At 39.8% G+C, this 22,187-nt stretch overlaps 1 protein-coding gene across 1 annotated transcript in view; it reads right to left on the reverse strand.

Annotated features, from left to right (window-relative positions):
• Positions 1 to 3,001: 3,001 nt before the first annotated feature.
• The window catches only part of pcsk5b (proprotein convertase subtilisin/kexin type 5b), a 355,500-nt gene continuing 336,314 nt past the window's right edge, over positions 3,002 to 22,187 (reverse strand). Inside the window, exons 32-38 of the mRNA XM_048595072.1 lie at positions 21,975 to 22,058; positions 16,461 to 16,688; positions 13,247 to 13,424; positions 8,945 to 9,162; positions 6,559 to 6,659; positions 4,940 to 5,123; positions 3,002 to 3,417 (exon numbers count right to left, since the gene is read on the reverse strand). Coding sequence (XP_048451029.1) covers positions 3,002 to 3,417; positions 4,940 to 5,123; positions 6,559 to 6,659; positions 8,945 to 9,162; positions 13,247 to 13,424; positions 16,461 to 16,688; positions 21,975 to 22,058 — 1,409 coding nt within the window. The remainder of the gene's footprint in view (positions 3,418 to 4,939; positions 5,124 to 6,558; positions 6,660 to 8,944; positions 9,163 to 13,246; positions 13,425 to 16,460; positions 16,689 to 21,974; positions 22,059 to 22,187) is intronic.

A 22,187-nucleotide genomic window follows, 5' to 3' on the forward strand; every position in this document is an offset into this window, starting at 1 on the left:
CAACTGAAAATTACATCAATGCACAAACATCCGAGGTATAATTTTGAAAAAAATGAGCATTACTCTTCATTATCGGTCTTATCAAGAAATAAGTATGCTGATCTTTGTATCAGAGATACAGTTAATTTATATTTAGAGCTCATTTAAGTTAATTAAATATGCACAATACCGAAGTTATTAAATTAGAGTATAGCAACCAAATAATCAATCTAAATAATTAAATATATAAGTGTATTAGGGCATATTGATATGTTCTAAACAGCACTTGCATTAGTATTCAAAGACTTCCATAATAAAGTATTGGCATCTTTCCAAATGATCAAGGCATAGATGATATTTTTCTATCGATTCATTATAAAACACCGGATTGGCTATTAAACTGAAAGCTTAAAATTCATTTAAATTTTAATAAGCTGCCTTCTGTTGAACATTCTTATGATCCAACAAAATGTGCTTAGAGTGCCGTGCTAAACCACTAACTTATGAATCAGCACAGCCTTAATTTATCATCAATTTAAAGATTCCAGATATGCACATAATTTAGCTAGGTATAATTTTAAATGAGAAAGTAACTTAATAATTCCCTCAGATAACAAGGTGTAGAGCTGGATGAACACAACAGGCCAAGCAGCATCAGAGGAGCAGGAAGGCTGACGTTTCGGGCCTAGACCCTTCTCTGCTTTTAATTTGCAAGTAGTACGTCTATTTTATAAATTTCAGTTATTATACTTCATATGGAGCATTCCTAGATACAATTTACTGTTAACTAAATAGGTTACTAGTATTGGAATGAAACTATCCTTTTTAATAGACTGCAGTACTCTATATTGCTTCCTTCTTCTGTATTTTAAAAACATACATGAATCTTTTTCAGATTATGAAAACCAATTTTCAGCATTTGCTTTCCTTGATAGAACTTTTGTTATGCCAAACTAAATAGCAATGTAATTCAAATGATCATACATGATATTTCTATACTATTCTTGTCTCCTTGTGATGCAGCTCAAATATGAAACATTTCCTCAGCATTTTATTGGGAACAACCAAGAAGACAAGATCTTTTTGAAGAGGCAAAAACATCTAGTTAACCCAGTGGAACCTTCATTAATGAGCATTGCATGATTTAGATACTATAGATTTTGACAATTATGTAATTTATCAGATATTTTTCTTTAATTCCAATGAAAGGTTCAGGTAGCCACTGCTTTCTCCTAATATTCCAAAATGCCTAAGATATCAGTGCTGCGACCCTATTGAAGGCAGAAGAACCTTCATTCTAACAATTATTAATCTCACGCAAAACGGAAACTACCTTCTACCATTTATGACTATTTTGTTCATTTTCTACCCGTGGAAGGTTGTTAAACACCACATGTTTTCCTGCAGCAGAAGAAAATTGGTGAACCCTGTATCCTCTATTACCAATAATATTGCTTCATGATCAGCCACGAGAGTCTTTATTGAGAATCTTGAATTCTTGCTTTCTACTCATTGAAAATCAAGAAATCTGCCAGTTTAGATGCAGGAACACCACAGACAACATTCTAAATGACCCATGAATATGGACAGAATGCTAACAACATGTGACTCCGTTTTTCGTGCTTTTCATGTAATGTAAGCCAGAAATTAAACAACATCAGAAAATTGCCCTAACACAAAATGAAACCGCAGATCCCAAAAAAACATTTAAATTCACTCACTCATGGCTCAATGTAGCTGCACTACATCTTGTTAATTCTTAACTGAAATGAAATACTCTACTTTCAAATTTAGCTTGTCACCTCAAAAATAATTTTTCATTTAAGCAAAGAAAAATACAAACACATCTACATTTACCTATAATCTAAATTAATGGAACTCCAAACGAAAAGAAGACATATTCTCCAAGGTCTAACTAAATATGCTGTGCTGGTATACATATGCTTCCTGACAAACTTAGTTCATGGAAAACCAAATTTTACAAGCATGCAATCAAGTAGCCTGACAGTTTTTGTATTGTTTGATTTCAGTCAGTTAAGCAATGTTTGGAACTTGAACAGTGATAAATAGAGCATTCTAACACACATATGCTTGCTATTGTATTTTTCTAAGCCAATTGTGGATAGCTCTGAGCTAAGCAGTAATCAGTTACCCACACTTCAATGTGACAAGCATTGTATTTTCAAGAGAATTGTATTGTAACCTTTTGTAGTAAAATATAGCATGGTGGATTCTTGCTGTGGTGTACTATTGAGTATTTTCCCTTTACTATGTCTGAATATATTTTGCTTTATAAAACAATCTTTTCTTTGTATTTATGATGACACTGTGTACATATAAATTGTCTTGGACATTTCAGGTTTATGGATAACTTCCCAATTCAATGTATCCATATAAAATATATTGCAATGGAATTTCAGTATGACCTGTTTTATTTTACCCTTACCTCCATAGCTTCTATTGAAATTGAAAAGCTGCATGGATGGTATACTGTTAAAAGCTATTGAAACTTATTCTTGTCTTCTAGGAACCTCAGCAGTAATATAGGCAGCTAATAGCTCTTGAGCCACAAACATGATAGTGACTTTGAAATAATATGTACCTATTTTCACAGCTCCAGCAATATAAGAGGAACTCAACCATAATTAAAGATTTTTAACTTTCTTATTTGCAGGAGTGCTATTTGAATCCTCCTTATAGCCGTCATTACCCTTAATGTATGAAATCTAATCTTTTCAGCAATTTAAACTTTTACACATATTTCATCATTGATTAACATTAATGTGTCAATGTACACAATACTTATTATTAGGAATGTGATTAGGTAAACATTTTGTGAAATATATTTGTTCAAGATAGGGCTCACAAGCTTCAATTACATTTTCCTCAGTGCGCTGTGTGAAACAGAAAATAGTCAGACACTGACGCCAGAAAACATTGTCTCTCAGTATCCTCAATTGAGTGCATGGAATAAGTAGAGAATTTCATTAATAAGTATTGAAAAAATACAAATTGATTTTTTTTATCTGAAGGAGTAGCTTTCGTCATCATATTCTAGTTCATCATCATCATCATCATCTAACAATCCATACTTAAATTTTCGGTAAACAGTGCCATCCTGCCCCATGTAGACAATGTCATCATCATCCTCTTCATCATATATTTCATCCTGATGATCTCTGTACTCAGTTGCTTGAGGCTCTCGAAAGCTAACACTGTCCTTACTTGCACTATAAACGGGGATGGATTTGCTTTGATTCTGTAGTTTCTCATATTTCCCTCTGTTAATGGGTCTTGTTTTTGAACAGGTCTTCAGCAGAAGGAAGATACCAATGCCAATACCCATAATGAGTAGCACTGAGGCAACGGCAAATAATGCAGGTTTGCCTCCCCCTGTCTCATCTGGAACAACAACTGCTTTTCTTAAAACACATTCATCTGCAATTATTAAGAAGGAAAATAGGATGTAAAATTTCCACGTCATATTGTGTAATCTTTTCTTAATTAAATTAATTAAGTCATACTTATTAAAATAAATTGCACAAAAAATAGTAACTGGGAGCAAATTAGTTTGAAAGTTAATGAGTGAAAAAATTCACATTGAAGTTAACATGACGTATTGGTTAGGACTTGTTCAAGTTTTAAAGTCAACCAGCTGGTATGTTGATGTAAGTAGATGCAGCTACAACATATCCTTGTATCCAAATACTCCACTTTTCTAAGAAATCCAGTTTATTGATGAGAAACAGTAGCAGTAAAATCTGGCAAAAATCAGTCTTTTAAGTTAGTTGTGGACAAATTGCATGACTTATAGGTTCCTGTCAGGAATAAGTATCACTTGTGGAATTGAGAGAATAATTTCTGCATCTTTTGGCTTACAAAAAGAAAATTGTAAGCTCCTAAATGCCAACATATTTCTTATGAGGTGAATGTTTCATGGAGTGAAAAATCTTCCTACTTCTTTGGATTGTTAAACATTTATTTAAATTTGGCTTTCCTGTATGGTTGATGTTGTCTTTTCTATTTCTTTTTTGGCACATTTTTAAAGAAAGGAGGAGTCCTTTGCCCTTTTTCTTCTTTATCCCCTCACAAGCAGAGAACATGAAGATCTCAGTCACATGAAGAGAGCTGAAGTCAAATTCTAAGCAGACACATTCTTGATGAGACTAAAGTGTAAACTTTAACCACCAGAATGTAAGGATCGCTATCAGATGAGATGTTAAAACTCGAAAATCCTCAGTCCATACTTCCAGGTTAGTAAAGAAATAGGCAGCCCAAACAGCCCATTATTTATCTTAATGAGGCTTGCAGTCTCATGTTTAACAAGTTTTACAGACCCAGGGCTGCCAGTTTCTCAGGGTTTAGCAAACGTAGCTGCTGTTGGGAGAGCAGGACAGTTTTGGATGCCTCAGTATAGTTCATGTGAGCAGATGTCCTTACCACTTGCTTCACAAATTGACACTATTGCCTTCATATACAGACACACTCTGGAGTGCTTCCAGCCCATCCACAAGCCAAGGCTGTCAATGAAACTGACTTCTGGCTGGAGATTGTGGCAGAGTGAGTATGCATGTCGAAAATCTGGACTTCTGGTTTTCACAATTAACACTTAACCTTTCTCCTTCTCACTGACATGCATAACCTGGTTTTGTCAATATCAAGACTTAACGTTCTGCCACAATCTCTTGGCAACGTTATTTTTAGGATTCACAATGATGCAACCCAGCTAAAACTAAGAACCATGACTCTTTGCAATCTTCCTGAACATATAAAAGAACCAAATACTAAGAAGATATTGTTTAGAATCTATACAGTTCTTGGTTCAATGATTGTGCTAATTGGCTCAATAAGAAGGAAGTTCTTTAGCTTCAACTTCTTTAACTACTTTAGCAGATAAGCAATTGTAACCTTAGATGGATTTTGGCAAATAATAAAGATTTAAATACACTAAGAGTCTTACCAAAACTCATGTTACAATCACAGCAATCTTCAACTTCCAGCACAGCAGATTTGCAGCAGTTTAAACACTTGCCATCAGCAAGATTTATCAAGAGACCTGGATGACATTCTGTGCAGTTATTAAGTCCTGGTCCTTTACACTCCAGGCAAGTATCATGACATTTCTCACACAGTATTTCTGGGTCCTAATAATTAGCAGCAGGAGAAAAAAAGCATTAAAAAAATCCATGTCATTTAATAACAATGTAAACAAACTACAAAATTAATTGTCTATATGTAGTGCTTCAGTATTTTGGTAGAGACATTTTGAAAGATTATTTATTGGATCAATATTAGTTTAAATTCTAATTAATCTCTGTTTAAAGTAATAATTAAAATATCACTAAACGAATAAATGTGAACGATGAAAATGTAGGTTTAAATTAATGTGAACCAGTGTTGAACTAACTAGCCACAAGTTAATTAATCCTTGCCTAACATGGTAAATATTGATTGTATTTTTGTGCTCAAAGGAGAATAATTTTGTTTTCTCCATCAGTAAAATCATTGTCCAATCAGGAAGAATAGATTGTTTGAGCCAGGGACACTATGCAATCTCAAGGTGGGTGAATACTTGGAAACATGCAACCATATCGAATTCAGATCACATTTAAAATGGTAATTAGTTGAATCCAAAGTAAATATATGAGATTGCTAATTAGCTCCTTTTAGCAGGATGAAATAGTAAACTGGTTAGAAAGAAAATGGTAGACCAATTAGTGGACCCTCAGCAGAAGGCACTTAAATATAAGGCTTGTTAAGAAATGAGTGAAATACACCTTGACCAGGAGTAATAGAGGGTGGGATGTGTCTGTTTTTAATAAAGGCCTAAATATAGGTATTAGCTACTATAAGCTGAGGCAGTGGTTGCATGGTGGTAATGTCAGTAATGTCATTGCAGTAATAATCTTGAGCTCGAGGTGAATGGGCTGGGACGTGGATTTGAATCTGTCATGGCAGAAGGTGAAATTTGAATTCAATCAAATCTGGAATTAAAAGTTAGCTTAATGGTGACCATGTATCCATTGTTGTAAAAATCCAACTGACTGACAAATAGAGAAGGAAATCTGCTGTGCTTATATGGTCTGGACTATATATGATTCTAGATCTACAGTAATGTGGTTAATTCTTATCTGAAATAGCCCAGCAAGTTACAGAGTTCAAGGCCAGTTAGGGATGAGCAACAATTCTCAGCTTTGCTTGTGACAACCACATCCCATGCAAGAATTGTTAAAAGTAGATTTTGAAACAGGAACATAATGAATATAGTGAGTGGCATGTGATTAATGAAGGACAAATATGTGAGAATTTTAAAAAAGTAAAGAACATTAAGGCAGTACGTATTTTACAGTGGGAAATCCAGAAACAGATGCCTAAACAATTACCCGTAACTGAAATTGATCTACAATTTTCTGCCTTATCCATTTACCAGTTTCTTTTTAACTACATGCTTAGAGCTTTGTGTTAAAACAGAAGGCAAAGCTTTATCAATGTGTTCAGAAACAATGCAGAGCAAGATGCTGAGTTTTTCTTTTTCTTTTGTCATTATAGCTACATTAGAAGTCACTTTGTACTAAATACCTCTGACAGCAGGTATTCCCCGGCAAAACACTGAGAACTGCAGATACTTCCATACATTTGGAAGCCCCAATAACAGGAAGTACATCGAATAGGTCCTTTGCCTGGAAAAACAAAAAGCTTTCAATTTGCTTTTTTAGGGATCCACAGGAACTCCTGCCATATATAGTTGTGGGAGGGTGTTGGGGTTTGGAAACTGTAGTGTAATGGTAATGTCATTGGATGCAAAGGGAAATTCTAGCAACAGTCCTTTAAAGGAAAAAGAGGCAAGTGACAACTACCTCCTGCTCAATAGCAAGAAACCCTCTGTAGGTTACTTCTAAACTGCACATATTTTATATTTTTTCTTTTGAAGAATACACAAGGACAGGGGTTAAAAAGGTAGTTTCAATTCTAGGGAGAGTTGTGGAATTAAAAGTTCATGTGTGTATCAGGCTGTTTGATGATTAATGTTTTATGAAGGACATTGTCAAAGAACTATCCCTTAGAAACTCCTGTGCTTCAGGAAAAGTCCTTGTCTTACTTTGAGTGTTAGAGGTCAAATGGCAAGCAGGCAGGCAAATGAGTAACAGGATAACAAAAGAACTCTCTCTTATCGTGAATGCAGACACGGGGAAGATGTGTAAGCTCCACGCAGACAGTTACCAGAGAGTGGAATCGAACCCGGATCCCTGGCGCTGCGAGGCAGCAATACTAACCATTGAGTCACCATGCTGCCTGTAAAGCTCACTCAATCTCTCCCTTTTCTCTCATTCCAGGAGAAGTCAGCCCACAACACGGCAGAAAGGTCTCAGGTGGATGCTCAATTTCAGCATCACAGCCCCTTAGGGAAGAGAATCCCGTCCTTCAAAGGAGAAGACTGGGACTGCTCCATGTGGATGACAAGACATTTCACATCCCACTTAGACAAACAGGAGACTGGAAGAATACAGCAAGCCAGGCAACATCTGGAGGATTTCCTGGCTTGCTGTGTTTTTCCAGCCTCCTGTTTGTCTACCTTGGATTCCAGCATCTGCAGTTTTTTTTGTCTCATTCACATCCCACTAACTGAGTAAGTACCACTCCTCAATAAAAAAACCGAAAGAACTGTGGATGCGGTAAATCAGGAACAAGAACAGAAGTTGCTGAAAAGCTCAGCAAGTCTGGCAGCATCTGTGAAAAAAAATCATAGTTAACGTTTTGGGTCCAAGAGCCTTCCCAGAAACCACCTGCTTGACTTCTGTGGATGACAGCCCCGAGGCACCAGAGGAAGCATCAACAAGACTTCCTCCTGCAGTCACCAGCAGTTCAGATGCTAACACTTTGGTGCAACGTTAGGCTTAAAAAGTTTAATAGCATCTGCTGGAGAGCACTTCTGCAGCTAGCCAGGGCAGAAATAGTCCAGGCCTCTGGCACTCAGGGGACTGTCGGAGAAAAGCCACTAACTTAGCCCCAGACACTAAAGGACCTGTGATGTTGGCAAGTAGGGACTTTGTCTGCAGGCGCAGGGAAGAACAGGAGCAGCAGACAGGCAATGTGGAAATAATGGCCCTCATTGACCATGGGCTCAAGGAATGCAGCTATGCTGTGGGGACCCAACTGACCCAAGCATGTGACCATCTGGCTGTCTCAAGGAAAGGTTGGTGGTTGCCATTAAGAGAGTGAGCCAGGTCCAGCATCCACAGGGTCTCCTGCAGAGGTGCACATACTTGCTGAGTGAGGAATGGTCTTTATTGCTACACAGCCTCACATCAGCAGGTCTGCCCTCTCAGGTCATATCACTTACTGTTCCTTCTCTGGCTGTGGTCTCAACCATTTTCCTTCCCATTGAGACCTTTCAAATTGCAGCACAATGGATGGTGATAGTGAGTGACCTTCAGCCAGTGGCTTCCAGCTTCCAGGTCCCATTGCAAGCGAGAACCCAAACATCTATTTCCCCCTCCCGGTGGCCCTTCCTGTGACACACATAGGTTTTACATCTCCGCAGGTCTCCACTCGACCTATATACATGAACCTGTTGCTACCTACCTTTCCCCTCCCAGCCCCTGGCATCTGAGGCAACGATGCTAGATGTGGTTATACACTGCCTGTCATGAAGCCAGGGTGCTCCTGACTGTGAACTAACCCCTGTCCTGTATTAGCTTATTCCCATTCATGCTTTATCATGTCATCCCTTTGGAAACACTGTTGAGCCTCTTTACAACTGGCAATCTCCCTTATTCCCGTTCTCCAGTTTTCAATCCTGACGAGTAGGTTCCTGCATCTCAATCCTGTAACGGTCTTACCCCCATTACTCCCTTCCACAAAGAGACACACTCTTAATCATATCATACCTGCAAGCACCAACATAGGTGATGTGATTGAGTTCTGATGTAGAGCTCAGTCCTCCCATTGTGAATCTTAAACTTACCATCACAGGTTTTACAACTAGGGTGGCACCGTTCACAAGTTTGCTCCCACTTATTTTCATAGTATTGTTCTGGACATGACGGATAGCATTTGTTTTCTGATTTCACCCGGAAGTGATTGTCCTGACAGCTCAGACATTCTGTTTCTCTTGGACCCCAACATTCTTTGCAGTTTGCGTGACAGTTTTCACAAACTCCAGTTGATTCATTTGCAAAACGCCTGAAACAAATGATGTGTGGCAATAAATATCTTATTTACAACATAGAAAACAGTTTTATTCCTTTTAAAATATTTTATTTCATGGCCATGGAGAAAAAACTGCATGGATCAAATAATTGTCAATTCAAAGCTTTCTCATTAGTCATTCTGAACATCTTAAATTTACTTTTAATTATAATAGTCTGGAAACTGTGCCTTATTTTTACAGTGAGTTGTTGAGGGAATAATTTTGCTTAGGCCCTGTAAATTTAAGAACAAAATGTAATGGGTGACTGCCTTCCAATGGAACTAATAGGACACATTCTGATTTATACTTAGACCTTTATCAGTGAGTCACATCCTCGAGGGTAAAACAAAACAAGAAATGAACTGCACATTACAACAGACTCAAAACCTATGGGAAGGATTCAAAAATAAACTTGAATTAGAATTAGTAAAGTTCCACATTAAATTGAAACCAATAGAATAGGTGCAAGACATTCATTAAGGAAGAAAATTTAACCAGAATAAGAATCAAAAATAAGAATATTACCTCCAAGGAATGGGACAACTCTCAAAATACAGGGGAACAAAGATTACATAAAAACTAAGGACATGAACTTTGTATAGCTATGTACCCTGGCCAAAATTTTACTACAGCAAACTACCTACACAAACCTCCAAAAGTGAAGCATCCAAATTAAATTTTCAGAATTAATGAAGGTCAGCAATTTCAGTGTAAGTACGGACATTAATAGATGAAGTTTGATAAAAACAAGGATAAAGTCAAATTTCCTTGTGGAGGAGTGAGGATGGAGGAAGACAAGCAGGAAGAAAAGGAAAGGAGGAAAAGAAAGAAAATAAATTAATGGAAAGACGGAAAGGCAAGGAACGGACAGGAAGATAGAAATAGAGAAGGGAAGAGGGGAAGGGAAGGAGTGACAGGAAAGGCACAGGCGGAAAGAGAGAAAGGAAGAAAAGGAAGGGAAGGAAGACTGAAGGAAGGAAAAGAATGGGAAAGGAAAGGGAAGTATGGAAAGTAGATATTAATTGAGAAGTAAATATTCACCTGAACATTCATTTGTTCTTCTTTAAAGTTGTGCTAAAGTAAATCTTTTCCACCAACAGAGTAAGAATATGGGGTCTCACTATAGTGTCTCATCTGAAAGTCAAAACTACTTTTAATTGTATAGCACTTTTAATGTAATGAAATGTCCCAATGCACTTTGCAGGTACACTATAAAACAAAGTGTGACACTGACTCACATAAGGAGATATTAGGTCAGACAACCAAAATCTTGGTCAATGAGATCAGTTGTATGTCTTAACGGAGAAGAATGAAGTAGAGAGAGCAGGGAAATAATTTCAGAGCTTTAGGTCCAGGCAGCTCAATGCACGTCCCCTATCTACAAGGCACAAGTCAGGACTTGCCTGTATGCAGCCACAACACTCAAGGAGTTCAACTCCATCCAATACAAAGCAGCTCACTTCATTCATACTCCATTTACCACCATTAACACTGAGGCACAGCATCGGTAGTGTGTACCATGCACAAGATGTATTGCAGTAACTTTTCAAGGTTCCTCCACCAGAAGCTTCCAAACATTTACCAACCAGAAGGACAAGAGCAGCAGAAAAATGGGAACACAACTGCCTGCAAGTTCCTCTCCAAGTCACTCACCATCCTTACTTGGAAATACTGTACATCACTCTTCATTCACCATCACTGGATCAAAATTCTGGAATGCCTTCCTTAACAGCACTGTAGCCTTCTGTATATTTAAAAGACTACAATGGTTGAAGAAGGCAGCTAACCACCAGATAACTTAGGGATCAGCACTAAAACTGGTCTGGCCAGTGATGCCGATATTCCATGAACAAATAAATAAAATACAAAAGGAAGGAGGTTTCACTTCAGATGTATGGAACCTTGATCATGGGTATTGGGAGTACTGTGTTCAGTTTTGGAGCATGCATATGCAGACGGATGTATTGGCCTTAGTGATACTACACAGATTCATGACAATGCTATAAACTCTTACAGAAACACATCAAAAGGTTCATGCATACGTTTAGTTTGACTCTTTTGGGTATAGAAACTGAAGGGGGTTCTGATCTAAATGTTTAAAAAGTTAAAGGATTACAATCTGGTGCATCGAGTAACGAACAAAACATTACTTGCTGTCAAGTCTTAGGAGAAAGAATACGATTGTTGCTCAAGTTTTTCATATTTAGAAGATTTCTTTCAACAACTGCTGTACTCTTCTAATGAGTTTTTTAGTTGACTTAGCCATTAATCATTGATATTAAATGCCATAAACAGTTTTCTAAAAACTCAAGTATATAACATTGACTGCATTTTCTTCATACTGTTTCAAAATATTCCCGTCAAAATGAAATACAATTGTGTGAATCTACACAAATCATTCCTTGACAAGTTTTTTTTTCCAAGAGTTTACCCACTAGATCACTCTAAATTACTTGAAAGCTTTCCTACAGCTGATGCTACATTTTTGCTATATGGTTTCCAGGCATACGGTTTTGTTGCACTTTTTAAAAATGGTTTCCACAATCCTGTGCTAAAATTATTGGGGATTTAAAAGAAACATTTTAGGCTGGATTTTCCGATGGCCTGATAGTCAGTTCTGCAATGTAGGTGGGAATTGCACATGGGGAGCATGCAGAGTGCCCAACAAAGCAGACACCAAAGAAATGGCCTGGAAAATTAAAGATTTCTGCTGGGGAAATTTCCCTTCGCCTTGAATCTCCAAGGCATCCATTTAAATCTGAGAGTTTGGAGGAATCTGCTGAAGTTAAGTAGATAGTCAGGAAAAGTTAGATGATTAAAAACATTGTCTAACTCCTGAGAAACTATTAAACCGTGCCCTCCCTCCCAAAGTGGTATGCACACCTACAAGACACCCCGCCCCCCCCGAAACCACTTACACCCCCATATCCTGATCCAATACCCTCCACTGAGGGACTTGACCCCAGCACCAGCACCCCCACCCCCAGTAAAGGGCCTGACAGCCCTGTTCTACCCCCAGGAAGCGACAACCCCTGCAGCTGGCACCCTACCTATCTGGCACCACATCCACCTTGTATTGTACCCCTACCCACTTTGTACCTTAGCCCCTACCTGCCAGGCACCCTATTTACCTGCCACTCCACACCCTACTCACCTGGCACCCTATCCAATGACCACTTGGCACCTGGCAATGTCATCTATGCTTATCATACATACTTGCACTTTCACAAGAACTGTCAAAGTGGCTGTGTGTGATGCTGGGCATTTAAATCACAGAATATGGCCACTGACAGTTGTGAAAAATAGGGTGTGGTATGCCTTCCCCTGTTCCTTGCTACAAGAGACCTGTCACAATGAAAGTACAGGTTCACATTTCTGAAGGAGCCATGACTGGAATCTCCTTTCAGAAATGCAAAGGTCTTTCATTACATAAAGAAGGAGCTGAGTGAGATTGCCCTCCTCAGAAAACCCTGTCCATTATTTAAAAACATTTTCCATGTTTCCAGATATACTAGTTTTAAAAACAAAACTTATATTAAACCAAGTTGCAGGTATCATACAATTCCCTGGGGCAGCATGGTGGCTCAGTGGTTAGCACTGCTACCTCACAGCACCGGGGACTCGGTTTCAAGTCTACCCTCGGGTGACTGTCTGTGTGGAGTTTGCACATTTGCCCCATGTCTGCATGGGTTTCCTTCGGGTCCCCCGGTTTCCTCCCACAGTCCAAAGATGTGCAAGTTAGGTGGATTGGCCATGCTAAATTACCCATAGTGCTCAGGGATGTGTAGGTTAGATATGTTAGCCATGGGAGATGCAGGGTTACAGGAATAGGGTAGGAGGATGGGTGTGGGTGGGATCCTCTTCGGATGGTCAGTATGGACTTGTTGGGCCAAATGGCCTGTTTCCACACTGTAGGGATTCTATGGGTTCCATAAATTCAAACTACAATCAATAAACAGTGAGCATTTAAAGCATCTTTGTCAGACCATGCTACATTCTCTGATGCAAAAACAGCTTCTGTCAGTCTTTCCAGTTAATTTTCAGTGGAACAACTTATATCTGATGCGTTGCACCTACCCAGATCCACAGGTCTTGACGCACATTGAGTTCAGTCTGTACCAGTCTGCTTTACAGTTAAGGCACTGTGTGCTAGCCCTCCCGCTGCAGGTTTCACAGCTTTTGTGACAAGCAAAGCATTGACGTCTATTCTGCTCTGTGTAGTAGCCATCTGGACATGTGTCAACACATGTTTTATCTAATCGAAAAATAAATAGGTATAATGGTAATTATAATGAGATGAAACAGTAAAGAGTGGAACACCTCTACCATATTGTTGTTGAGAAATAAATTTATAAACTTGCTGTAAAGTATATCATTGAAAGATCAACCAATTTCTGAAAGTAATCCCTTATGAATCTCAAAACTCATGGCAAATATTCATCTATTGGAATTAATCGCAATAATTTCTGACAAAATGAATGTTATACATTTTGTAGTAATACCAATTCCAAAGTAAATTTTATGTTGCCAACAAATGGTTTATTTTGTATTGATGAAACAGCTTCATGTTTATTTGTACATATTGGACTGGAACCAATGATAGGGGTAGGGGTCAACCACCACGAGAATGACGGGGGAAGGTCAGCATGTTTTCTGTGGCAAAGGACTGAGTGCCTGTTTTTAAATTAAGGGTTACTAGCAGCTATGGCTGTTGCTTGTTAAGATCTGAGGACTTCACGAGGGATCATCACAGTTCAGAAAGCAGAGAAGCCAAAAGGAAAGCCAGCATCCCACTTTCTTATGCTGGGCTCTATGATCAGATACTGTGTACCTACAGATGGGGAATTATTAGGGTTTGTAGTGTAGACTTTGTGAAGGATGGGAGAAACATGTGGCTCCCATTTAATCCCTGTGCCACTGCCAAGTTCCTGGTGGGTTCAGGGAATACTAAGTGACAAGTGACTCATTAATGAGTTAATTTACATCCTGCTACGAGCAGGCAAGTTGTACACATTGGCTCCTTCCCAAGTCCAATTTAGTTTCGGGAGGTTGTTCTGCTCTCAGTGGACCGATGTGAAGTCTTTTCTCTGATCTTATGAACTTAGCCACCGTGACAGAACAGGATGAATCCAATTCCACCTATTTAGTGTGTTTGACTATTTGCCAGTGAATGAAACTGTTATTTTTGCTATGATCCTCCTTTCTTGAGTGGATTGTGGAAGGCAGTGATCTCATTTGGAAGGGGTGGGCTGCTCTCAAACTTAAAGTAAATAATTTTATGACTGTCTCATAAATTTGTAAAAACTATGGCATAAATTTGCTGAACCTGCCTTCTGCTGTTTGGTTTTATCTCTGTTGCCCAGTATCCACCATCTATACTTCTTCAAAATCAATGAAATAATCTGGTCCAAAAAATAGTTTCGGAATCACAAAGAAATTCCAAAAGTTTCACTCCAAGATAGATAACTGTCATAAATGTCATAAAAAGACAATGCACACTTGAGGACAAAAGGTAGTGAATGTCTGGAGAAACTTATTTGTACTTAGTGTACATGCTGGTATGTCATATTCATTCCGGCTCTACCTCTGCTGGAAATGATTTGTGTGTAGTCTGTGGCAACCATTAAACACAACACTTTAAACATGGTGTCAGGAATGGTGCTACTGAAAATATGTGCATCCTCCAATTACTGAAAGAAACAGCAAGGAAGAAGTAAGGAACACCTCCCCCCCAACCCACTTCCACCCCAGCAATCTCCAATTTTGAAGGTTAATAGGTAAGTCAAAATGGCTGTCAAATTTCCATTCCTTGCTGTTGTGGAAATGGAAGGAGATTGAAACAGGATAGAGCTTTTTCTTCCCCGCTTTTTGCAACAAAACAATGAAATATTTGCAGAATTAAATAAAAAGATGAGCAAATTGGAGCAACAACACTTTTATCAGTGTTGAGACGATTGCTACAAGCTCTATCGCAGCCTAAATCCCACTGAGGAGCAGAAAAGCCAGACAAGATAGATTTTGCAGATTTTCAAGATACATTTTGAATCCATGTTAATGTTACTTATGAGCAACATGTGGTCAACCATGGGAAAGTGATGGATGTTGTTGGTGGCAGTGTTATCAAGTGGCACTTCCATTGGAATAACCTGTTAATTGACACTCAGTTTGGATTCTGCTAGGGTTACTCAATACCTGACCTCATCACAGCTTTGGTCCAAACATGGACAAAAGAGCTGAATTCAGGAAGGGAGTTGAGTGTAACTTGACATCAAAACAGCATTTGAATGATTATGGCATTATGGAGCCCTAGCAAAACTGGAGTCAATGGGAATCAGGGCAAAACCCTCTGCTGGCTAATGTCCTACATAGCACAAAGGAAGACATTATTGCAATGTTCCTCAATGCAGTGCCTTAGGCCCAACCATCTTCAGCTGCTTCATAAATTACCTTCCCCAATCATAATGTCCGAGGTAGGCATGAAATTATTGTGATTAATTCCAATAGATGAATATTTGCCGTGAGGTTTGAGATTTATAAGGGATTGCTTTCAAAAACTGGCTGATCTTTCGATGATGTACTCTACAACAGGTTTATAAAATTTATTTCTCAATGTTAAACATCATTAGTGACACTTCAAGCAGTGAAATTGTTTGTGTTCAAATATAGCAAGATATGAACCATATACAGACTTGGGCTGAAAAATGGCAAGTAACATTTGCGTATTTGGAACAATTTTCAGTCAAAGGAAAACTAAGTGAACTAACTTAAGATTAAAATGACAAAACAAATTTCAATTTGTATCATGTGATAATCAGTCTTCATATATATACACAACTCCAGCAGTAATTATACTGTTTTATTATGTGGTCTTCAAGTGATTGCCAGTTTGACAGATCAGGGAAATCTTTGTTCAGAAATAAATGTTTACTTGAAACCCAGTCTGAGCATTCCTCAATGAGTGTGATATCTTCCTTATCATTGGGACACAGAACAACCAACTTCTGACAAATTTTAGGAGTAAGATCTATGATCAAAGTAAGTTGAGATGAATTGTAAATCCAATATTCAGACTGATGTTTTCTTTTTAAAGTAACGTACAGCAAAAAGAAAGTTACACTTTAAAACAAAATGAATGATCCACGCTCCATTGAGAGAGATTTTGAACAAGACCTGTTATGTATCTCTTGTCAGCTTGAGTTCTGAAACAAGGACTAGTTTATCATCCAAAATGGAATCTATATTGTGTTGTTTTCCAATTGTGGAATCTTTGAATATCCTAACACATACTCACTGAGTAAAAAGTGATTGCGATTGCAGCTAAGGCAATCGTGCTCTGTGGGCCCATAACAGCGGTGACATTTTTTGTGACAGGGTTTACAGATCTTGTCCAGGTACATGTTCAGGGCACAGTCCTTGTGCATTACGCAGTGCCCCTGCTGGTTCTTCATCATCCCATCTCGACAGTATATGCAGTCTGTTGAATCTGGTCCTTTACAGGTCCGACATGTTTTATGACACTCTGCAATTGAAAGAAAAGTAATTATTAACAGATATTGACATTTTGCCATGGTGTCATTAAGATTTACAAAATGCAAAGGATTAATGCAAGGAATATTAATTTGTTCTTGGGTTTGCTTTTAATTTTTGGTGATTGTGAATTTCAATGAAAACCAAGCCATATCTCTATATATTTTCATGTTACATTGCTTCCCAGTTACACTAGTAAGAACCAAAAACTGAATGCTGGAGAAATGCAGCAAGTCTAGCAACATTTGTGGAGGGAAAAACAGTGTTAACATTTTGAGTCCGGTATGACTCTTATCCAGAACATAATAGCTGATAACCAGTGAAAATGTTAACTCTTGTTTCTATCTCCACAAATACTGCCAAAACCTGCTGAGTTTCTCCAGTTTCTCTCTCTAGAGAGTTTCTCTCTAACTAATATACCATTCTGGATACTGCTGTGGGCGAAGACCTATGAGGGGGTAACAGCAGCAGCAGCCAGACTGGTGGTACCATGGCTGGCTCTGATCTTAAGAAGGGAAGGACAAAGAGCACTAGAGCAGCAGTTATAGGGGACTCTATAGTTAGGGGTGCAGATAGGCGCTTCTGTGGACGTAAAAGAGACTTCAGAGATGGTGTGTTGCCTCTCTGGTGCCAGGGTCCAGGATGTCGCTGAATGGGCAGAAAGCATTCTGAAGGGAGAGGGTGAACAGCCAGGGGTTGTGTACATATTGGTACTAACGACATAGGTAGGACGAGGTCCTGCTGCAGCAGCTCAGGGAGTTAGGTAGAAAGTTAAAAAACAGGACCTCCAAGGTTGTAATCTCGGGATTACTCCCTGTGCCATGTGCCAGTGAGCCTAGAAATAAGAAGATAGTATAGCTCAACACATGGCTAAACAGATGGTGTAGGAGGGAGGGTTTCAGATATCTGGGCCATTGGGATCTCTTCCAGGGCAGGTGGGACCTGTACAAGAAGGACGGGTTGTATCTAAACTGGAGGGGCACAAATATTATGGCTGGGAGGTTTGCTGGTGTCACTCAGGAGGATTTAAACTAGCTTGGCAGGGTGTTGGGAACCAATGCAAAGGTGAATGCACTGAAAGGGAACTAGAGAATAGGGCCAGTAAGACTCAGAGGAAGAGCAGGCAGGGTGTGGTTTGCTGATCAAAGCAGATCTGGTGGACTGAAGCGCATCTGTTTCAGTGCAAGAAGTGTAACGGGTAAGGCAGATGAACTTAGAGCAGATGAACCTAGAGCTTGGGTTAGTACTTGGAACTATGATGTTGTTGCTATTACAGAGACTTGGTTAAGGGAGGGACGGGATTAGCAGCTTAACGTTCCAGGATACAGATGTTTCAGGCTGGATAGAGGGGGATATAAATGGGGTGGGGGAGTTGCACTGCTTATTGAGGAGAACATCACAGCTGTACTGCGGGAGGACAGCTCGGATGTCTCATACAGCAAGGTAATATGGGTAGAGCTCAGGAACAGGAAGTGTGCAATCACAATGTTTGGAGTTTATTATAGGCCTCCCAACAGCCAGCGGGAGATAGGAGAACAAATATGTAGGCAGATTTTGGCAACATGTAAAAGTAACAGGGTTGTTGTTGTGGGTGATTTTTAACTTCCCATATATTGACTGGGACTCACTTAGTGCTTGGGGCTCGGATGGAGCAGAGTTTGTAAGGAGCATCCAGGAGGGCTTCTTGAAACAGTATGTAGATAGTCCAAGTAGGAAAGGGGCCGTACTGGACCTAGTATTGGGGAATGAGCCTGGCCAGGTGGTCGACGTCACAGTAGGGGAGCAGCTCGGGAACAGTGATCACAATTCAGTAAGCTTTAAGGTACTGATGGGTAAAGATAGGTGTAGTTGTTAGGTGTCGGTGCAAATCAACATATGGTATGTGGGAGGCTTTCAAGTGTAAGTTGCTCAGAACTCAGGATCAGCACGTTCCTTTAAGGATGAAGGATAAGTATGGCAGGTTTAGGGAACCTTGGATAACGAGAGATATTGTGAGCCTAATCAATAAGAAAAAGGAAGCATTTATCAAGGCTAGGAGGCTGGGAACACACGAAGCAAGGGTGGAGTAGAAGGAAAGTCGAAAGAAACTTAACCAAGGAGTCAGGAGGAAAAAAGGAGTCATGAAAAGTTATTGGCCAACAGGATTAAGGAAAATCCCAAGGCTTTTTATACTTATATAAAGAGTAAGAGGGTAGCCAGGCAGAGGGTTGGCCCACTCAAGGACAGGGAAGGGAATTTATGTGTGGAGTCAGAGGAAATGGGCGAGGTATTATATGAGTACTTTGCTTGGTATTCACCATAGAGAAGGACTTGGTGGGTGATGAGTCTGGGGAAGGGTATGTAGATAGTTTGGGTCATGTTGAGATCAAAAGGGAGGTATTGGGGGTCTTGAAAAACAATAAGGTAGACAAGTCCCCAGGGCCTGATGGGATATACCCCAGAATACTGAGAGAGGCAAGGGAGGAAATTGCTTGGGCCTTGAGGGAAATCTTTTTATTGTCACTGGCTACAGGGGAGGTCCCAGAGGATTGGAGAATACCCAATGTTGTTCCTTTATTTAAGAAGGGTGGCAAGGACAATCCAGCTAATTACAGGCCGGTAAGCCTTACGTCAGTGGTAGGGAAATTATTGGAGAGGATTCTTCGAGACAGAATTTAATCCCAGCTGGAAATCAATGGCGTATCAGTGAGAGGTAACATGGTTTTGTGAAAGGGAGGTCGTGTCTCACTAACTTGGTTGAGTTTTTTGAGGAAGTGATGAAGATGATCGATGAGGGTAGGGCAGTGGATGTTGTCTACATGGACTTCAGTAAGGCCTTTGACAAGGTTGTTCATGGCAGGCTGATACAGAAGATAAAGTCGCATGGGGTCAGCGTTGAGCTTGCAAGATGGATAAAAAACTGGCTCAGTCATAGAAGACAGAGGGTAGCAGTGGAAGAGTTCATTTCTGAGTGGAGGGCTGTGACTAGTGGCATTCCTCAGGGATCAGTGTTGGGACCTTTGTTGTTTGTAATATATATAAATGATTTGGAGGAGAATGTAACTGGTCTGGTTTGCCGATGACACAAAGGTTGGTGGAGTTGCAGATAGTGATGAGGACCGTTAAAAGATACAGCAGGATATAGATCAGTCGGTGACTTGGGCAGAGAAATGGCAGATGGAGTTTAATCCGGAAAAATGTGAGGTAATGCATTTTAAAAGGTCTAATCCAGATGGAAAATATACAGTAAATGGCAGAACCCTTAAGAGTACTGATAGGCAGAGGGATCCGGGTGTACAGGTACACAGGTCACTGAAAGTGGCAATGCAGATGGAAAACGTAGTCAACAAGACATATGGCATGCTTGCCTTCATCGGCCGGGGCGTTGAGCTTAAAAATTGGCAGGTAATGTTGCAGCTTTATAGAACCTTAGTTAGGCCGCATTTGGAATATTGTGTGCAGTTCTAGTCGCCACACTACCAGAAAGATGTGGTGGCTTTGGAGAGGGTGCAGAAAAGATTTACCAGGATGTTGCCCGGTATGGAGGGCATTAGCTATGAGGAGAGGTTGGAGAAACTTGGGTTGTTCTCACTGGAATGACAGAGGTTGAGGGGGGACCTGATAGAGGTCTACAAGATTATGAAGGGCATGGACAGAGAGGACAGTCAGAAGCTTTTTCCCAGGGTGTAAGAGTCAGTTACCAGGGGCCATGGGTTTAAGGTGCGAGGGGCAAGGTTTAAAGGTGATGTACGAGGCAAGTTTTTTGCACAGAGAGGGGTGGGTGCCGGGAACTCGCTGCCGGGGGAGGTAGTGGAAGCAGATACTATAGTGACTTTTAAAGGGAGTCTTGACAAATATATGAATAGGATGGGAATAGAGGGATACGGTCTCCGGAAGGGTAGGGGGCTTTAGTTCTGATGGGCAGCATGTCGGTGCAGGCTTGGAAGGCCGAAGGGCCTGTTCCTGTGCTGTAATTTTCTTTGTTCTTTGTTCTTTGTCAAGAACTAACAAACCCTGTCTATCTAACCTGTACCCTCCCTTATCCAAATTGATCAACAACAGCAGCAAAATAAGCATGTGTAAGATCACTGATTTGTAAATTCAACATTATTGTGCCTGCTTTATAGACCTAAAAATCAGTCCAATGATAATGGGTTTATCAAAGCAGAAGCCTCTGGTAAAGTACATGGACATTTGAGCCACTGTTAAATTGGATAAGTTTAGGTGATCATTACTGTCCTGTTGATATCAGGCTCCAATGTCCATTTCATGACCAGGTTGTTAAATTTCTTTAGCTTAGGTGCTTGTGATGAACAAACTTCAGTTTGTCTTTTCATGTCTTGAGAACTCTAAGTAGCAGTCCTTTGGAGGACCACTGGAGGTTGCTCAAAATCACAGTCATAGAATCATGGAAATGATCAACTGAAAGGAGGCCATTCAGTCCATCTTATCTTAAAAACTTCCAGAAAAGAGCTATGCAACCTAATTCCACTTTCGAGCATTTGGTCCATAGCCTTGTATGTTATGGTTATTTGACTGCGTGTCCAAGTAAATAAGGTTAAGATTTTCCCTCTACCACTCTTTCAGGAAACAAATTCCAGTCCACCACCAACTGCTAGGTGAAAACATTTCTTGGTGCTTCCTCTACTCCTTCAAAAATTCCTATAATCTATGCTCCTTGGTTACTGGTTGATCTACTGAGGAAAATAGACGCTCCTAACCATTCTATGCCTCCCATAATTCTACAGATTTCAATAAAATCTCCTCTCAGCCTCTTCTGTTCCAAGGAAAACAACATCAGGTATCCAATGGTTCCTCATAGCTAAAATGTTCTGTTTTGATGGCAGTGTCTATTTAAAGTTCCTTTGTGGACTCTGTAGTGTAATCATATTCTAACTTTAAAGTGGTGGACAGAACTTCTACAGTACACGTGCTGAGGTCAAATGACTGTTTTATACAGCTGTAGCATGACCTCCTGCTCCTATATTCTTGCCTCAGCTAAAGAAAGAAAGAATCCTGTATTTCTTCAGAACTCCCTTGTGCCCTGTTTCCTTCACTGATCTATGCACACGCAGACCAATGTTCTTTTGATCCTCTCAGTTCACACATTCCCCTACCATTTGTTGTATATTCTCTTGTTTCTCTCTTGTTAGATGCACAACCTCACATGTTAAATTTAAAGAGAATTTTATTTGTAATGTTGAAGGGAGAACATGTGATTTCTTCTAGCTTCACAAACAACTGTGTGTGGCTTTGTCCTGCATCCTATTCGAGTCTCTTCCTTTCGCCCCAGACTCACCTGTAATCCTTGGCTGTGCCCAATATTGGTTAGGCCCCGATAGGCAAGTTGCATCAAAGTGCCTGATTGACGCTTGAAGCTGCCCTGAATAAATTATGATAAGGGCCATGAATGAGTTTTGAATGGTCCTTGTGCTCTCTGTGTCAATGCAATGTTGCAGTGCACCACTGGAATCATACTTAACTCGGGGCACTAAGTAATTTAGGTCCTAAG

Source organism: Rhincodon typus, chromosome 3, assembly GCF_021869965.1.
Source record: "Rhincodon typus isolate 14 chromosome 3, sRhiTyp1.1, whole genome shotgun sequence".
Classification (NCBI taxonomy): domain Eukaryota; kingdom Metazoa; phylum Chordata; class Chondrichthyes; order Orectolobiformes; family Rhincodontidae; genus Rhincodon; species Rhincodon typus.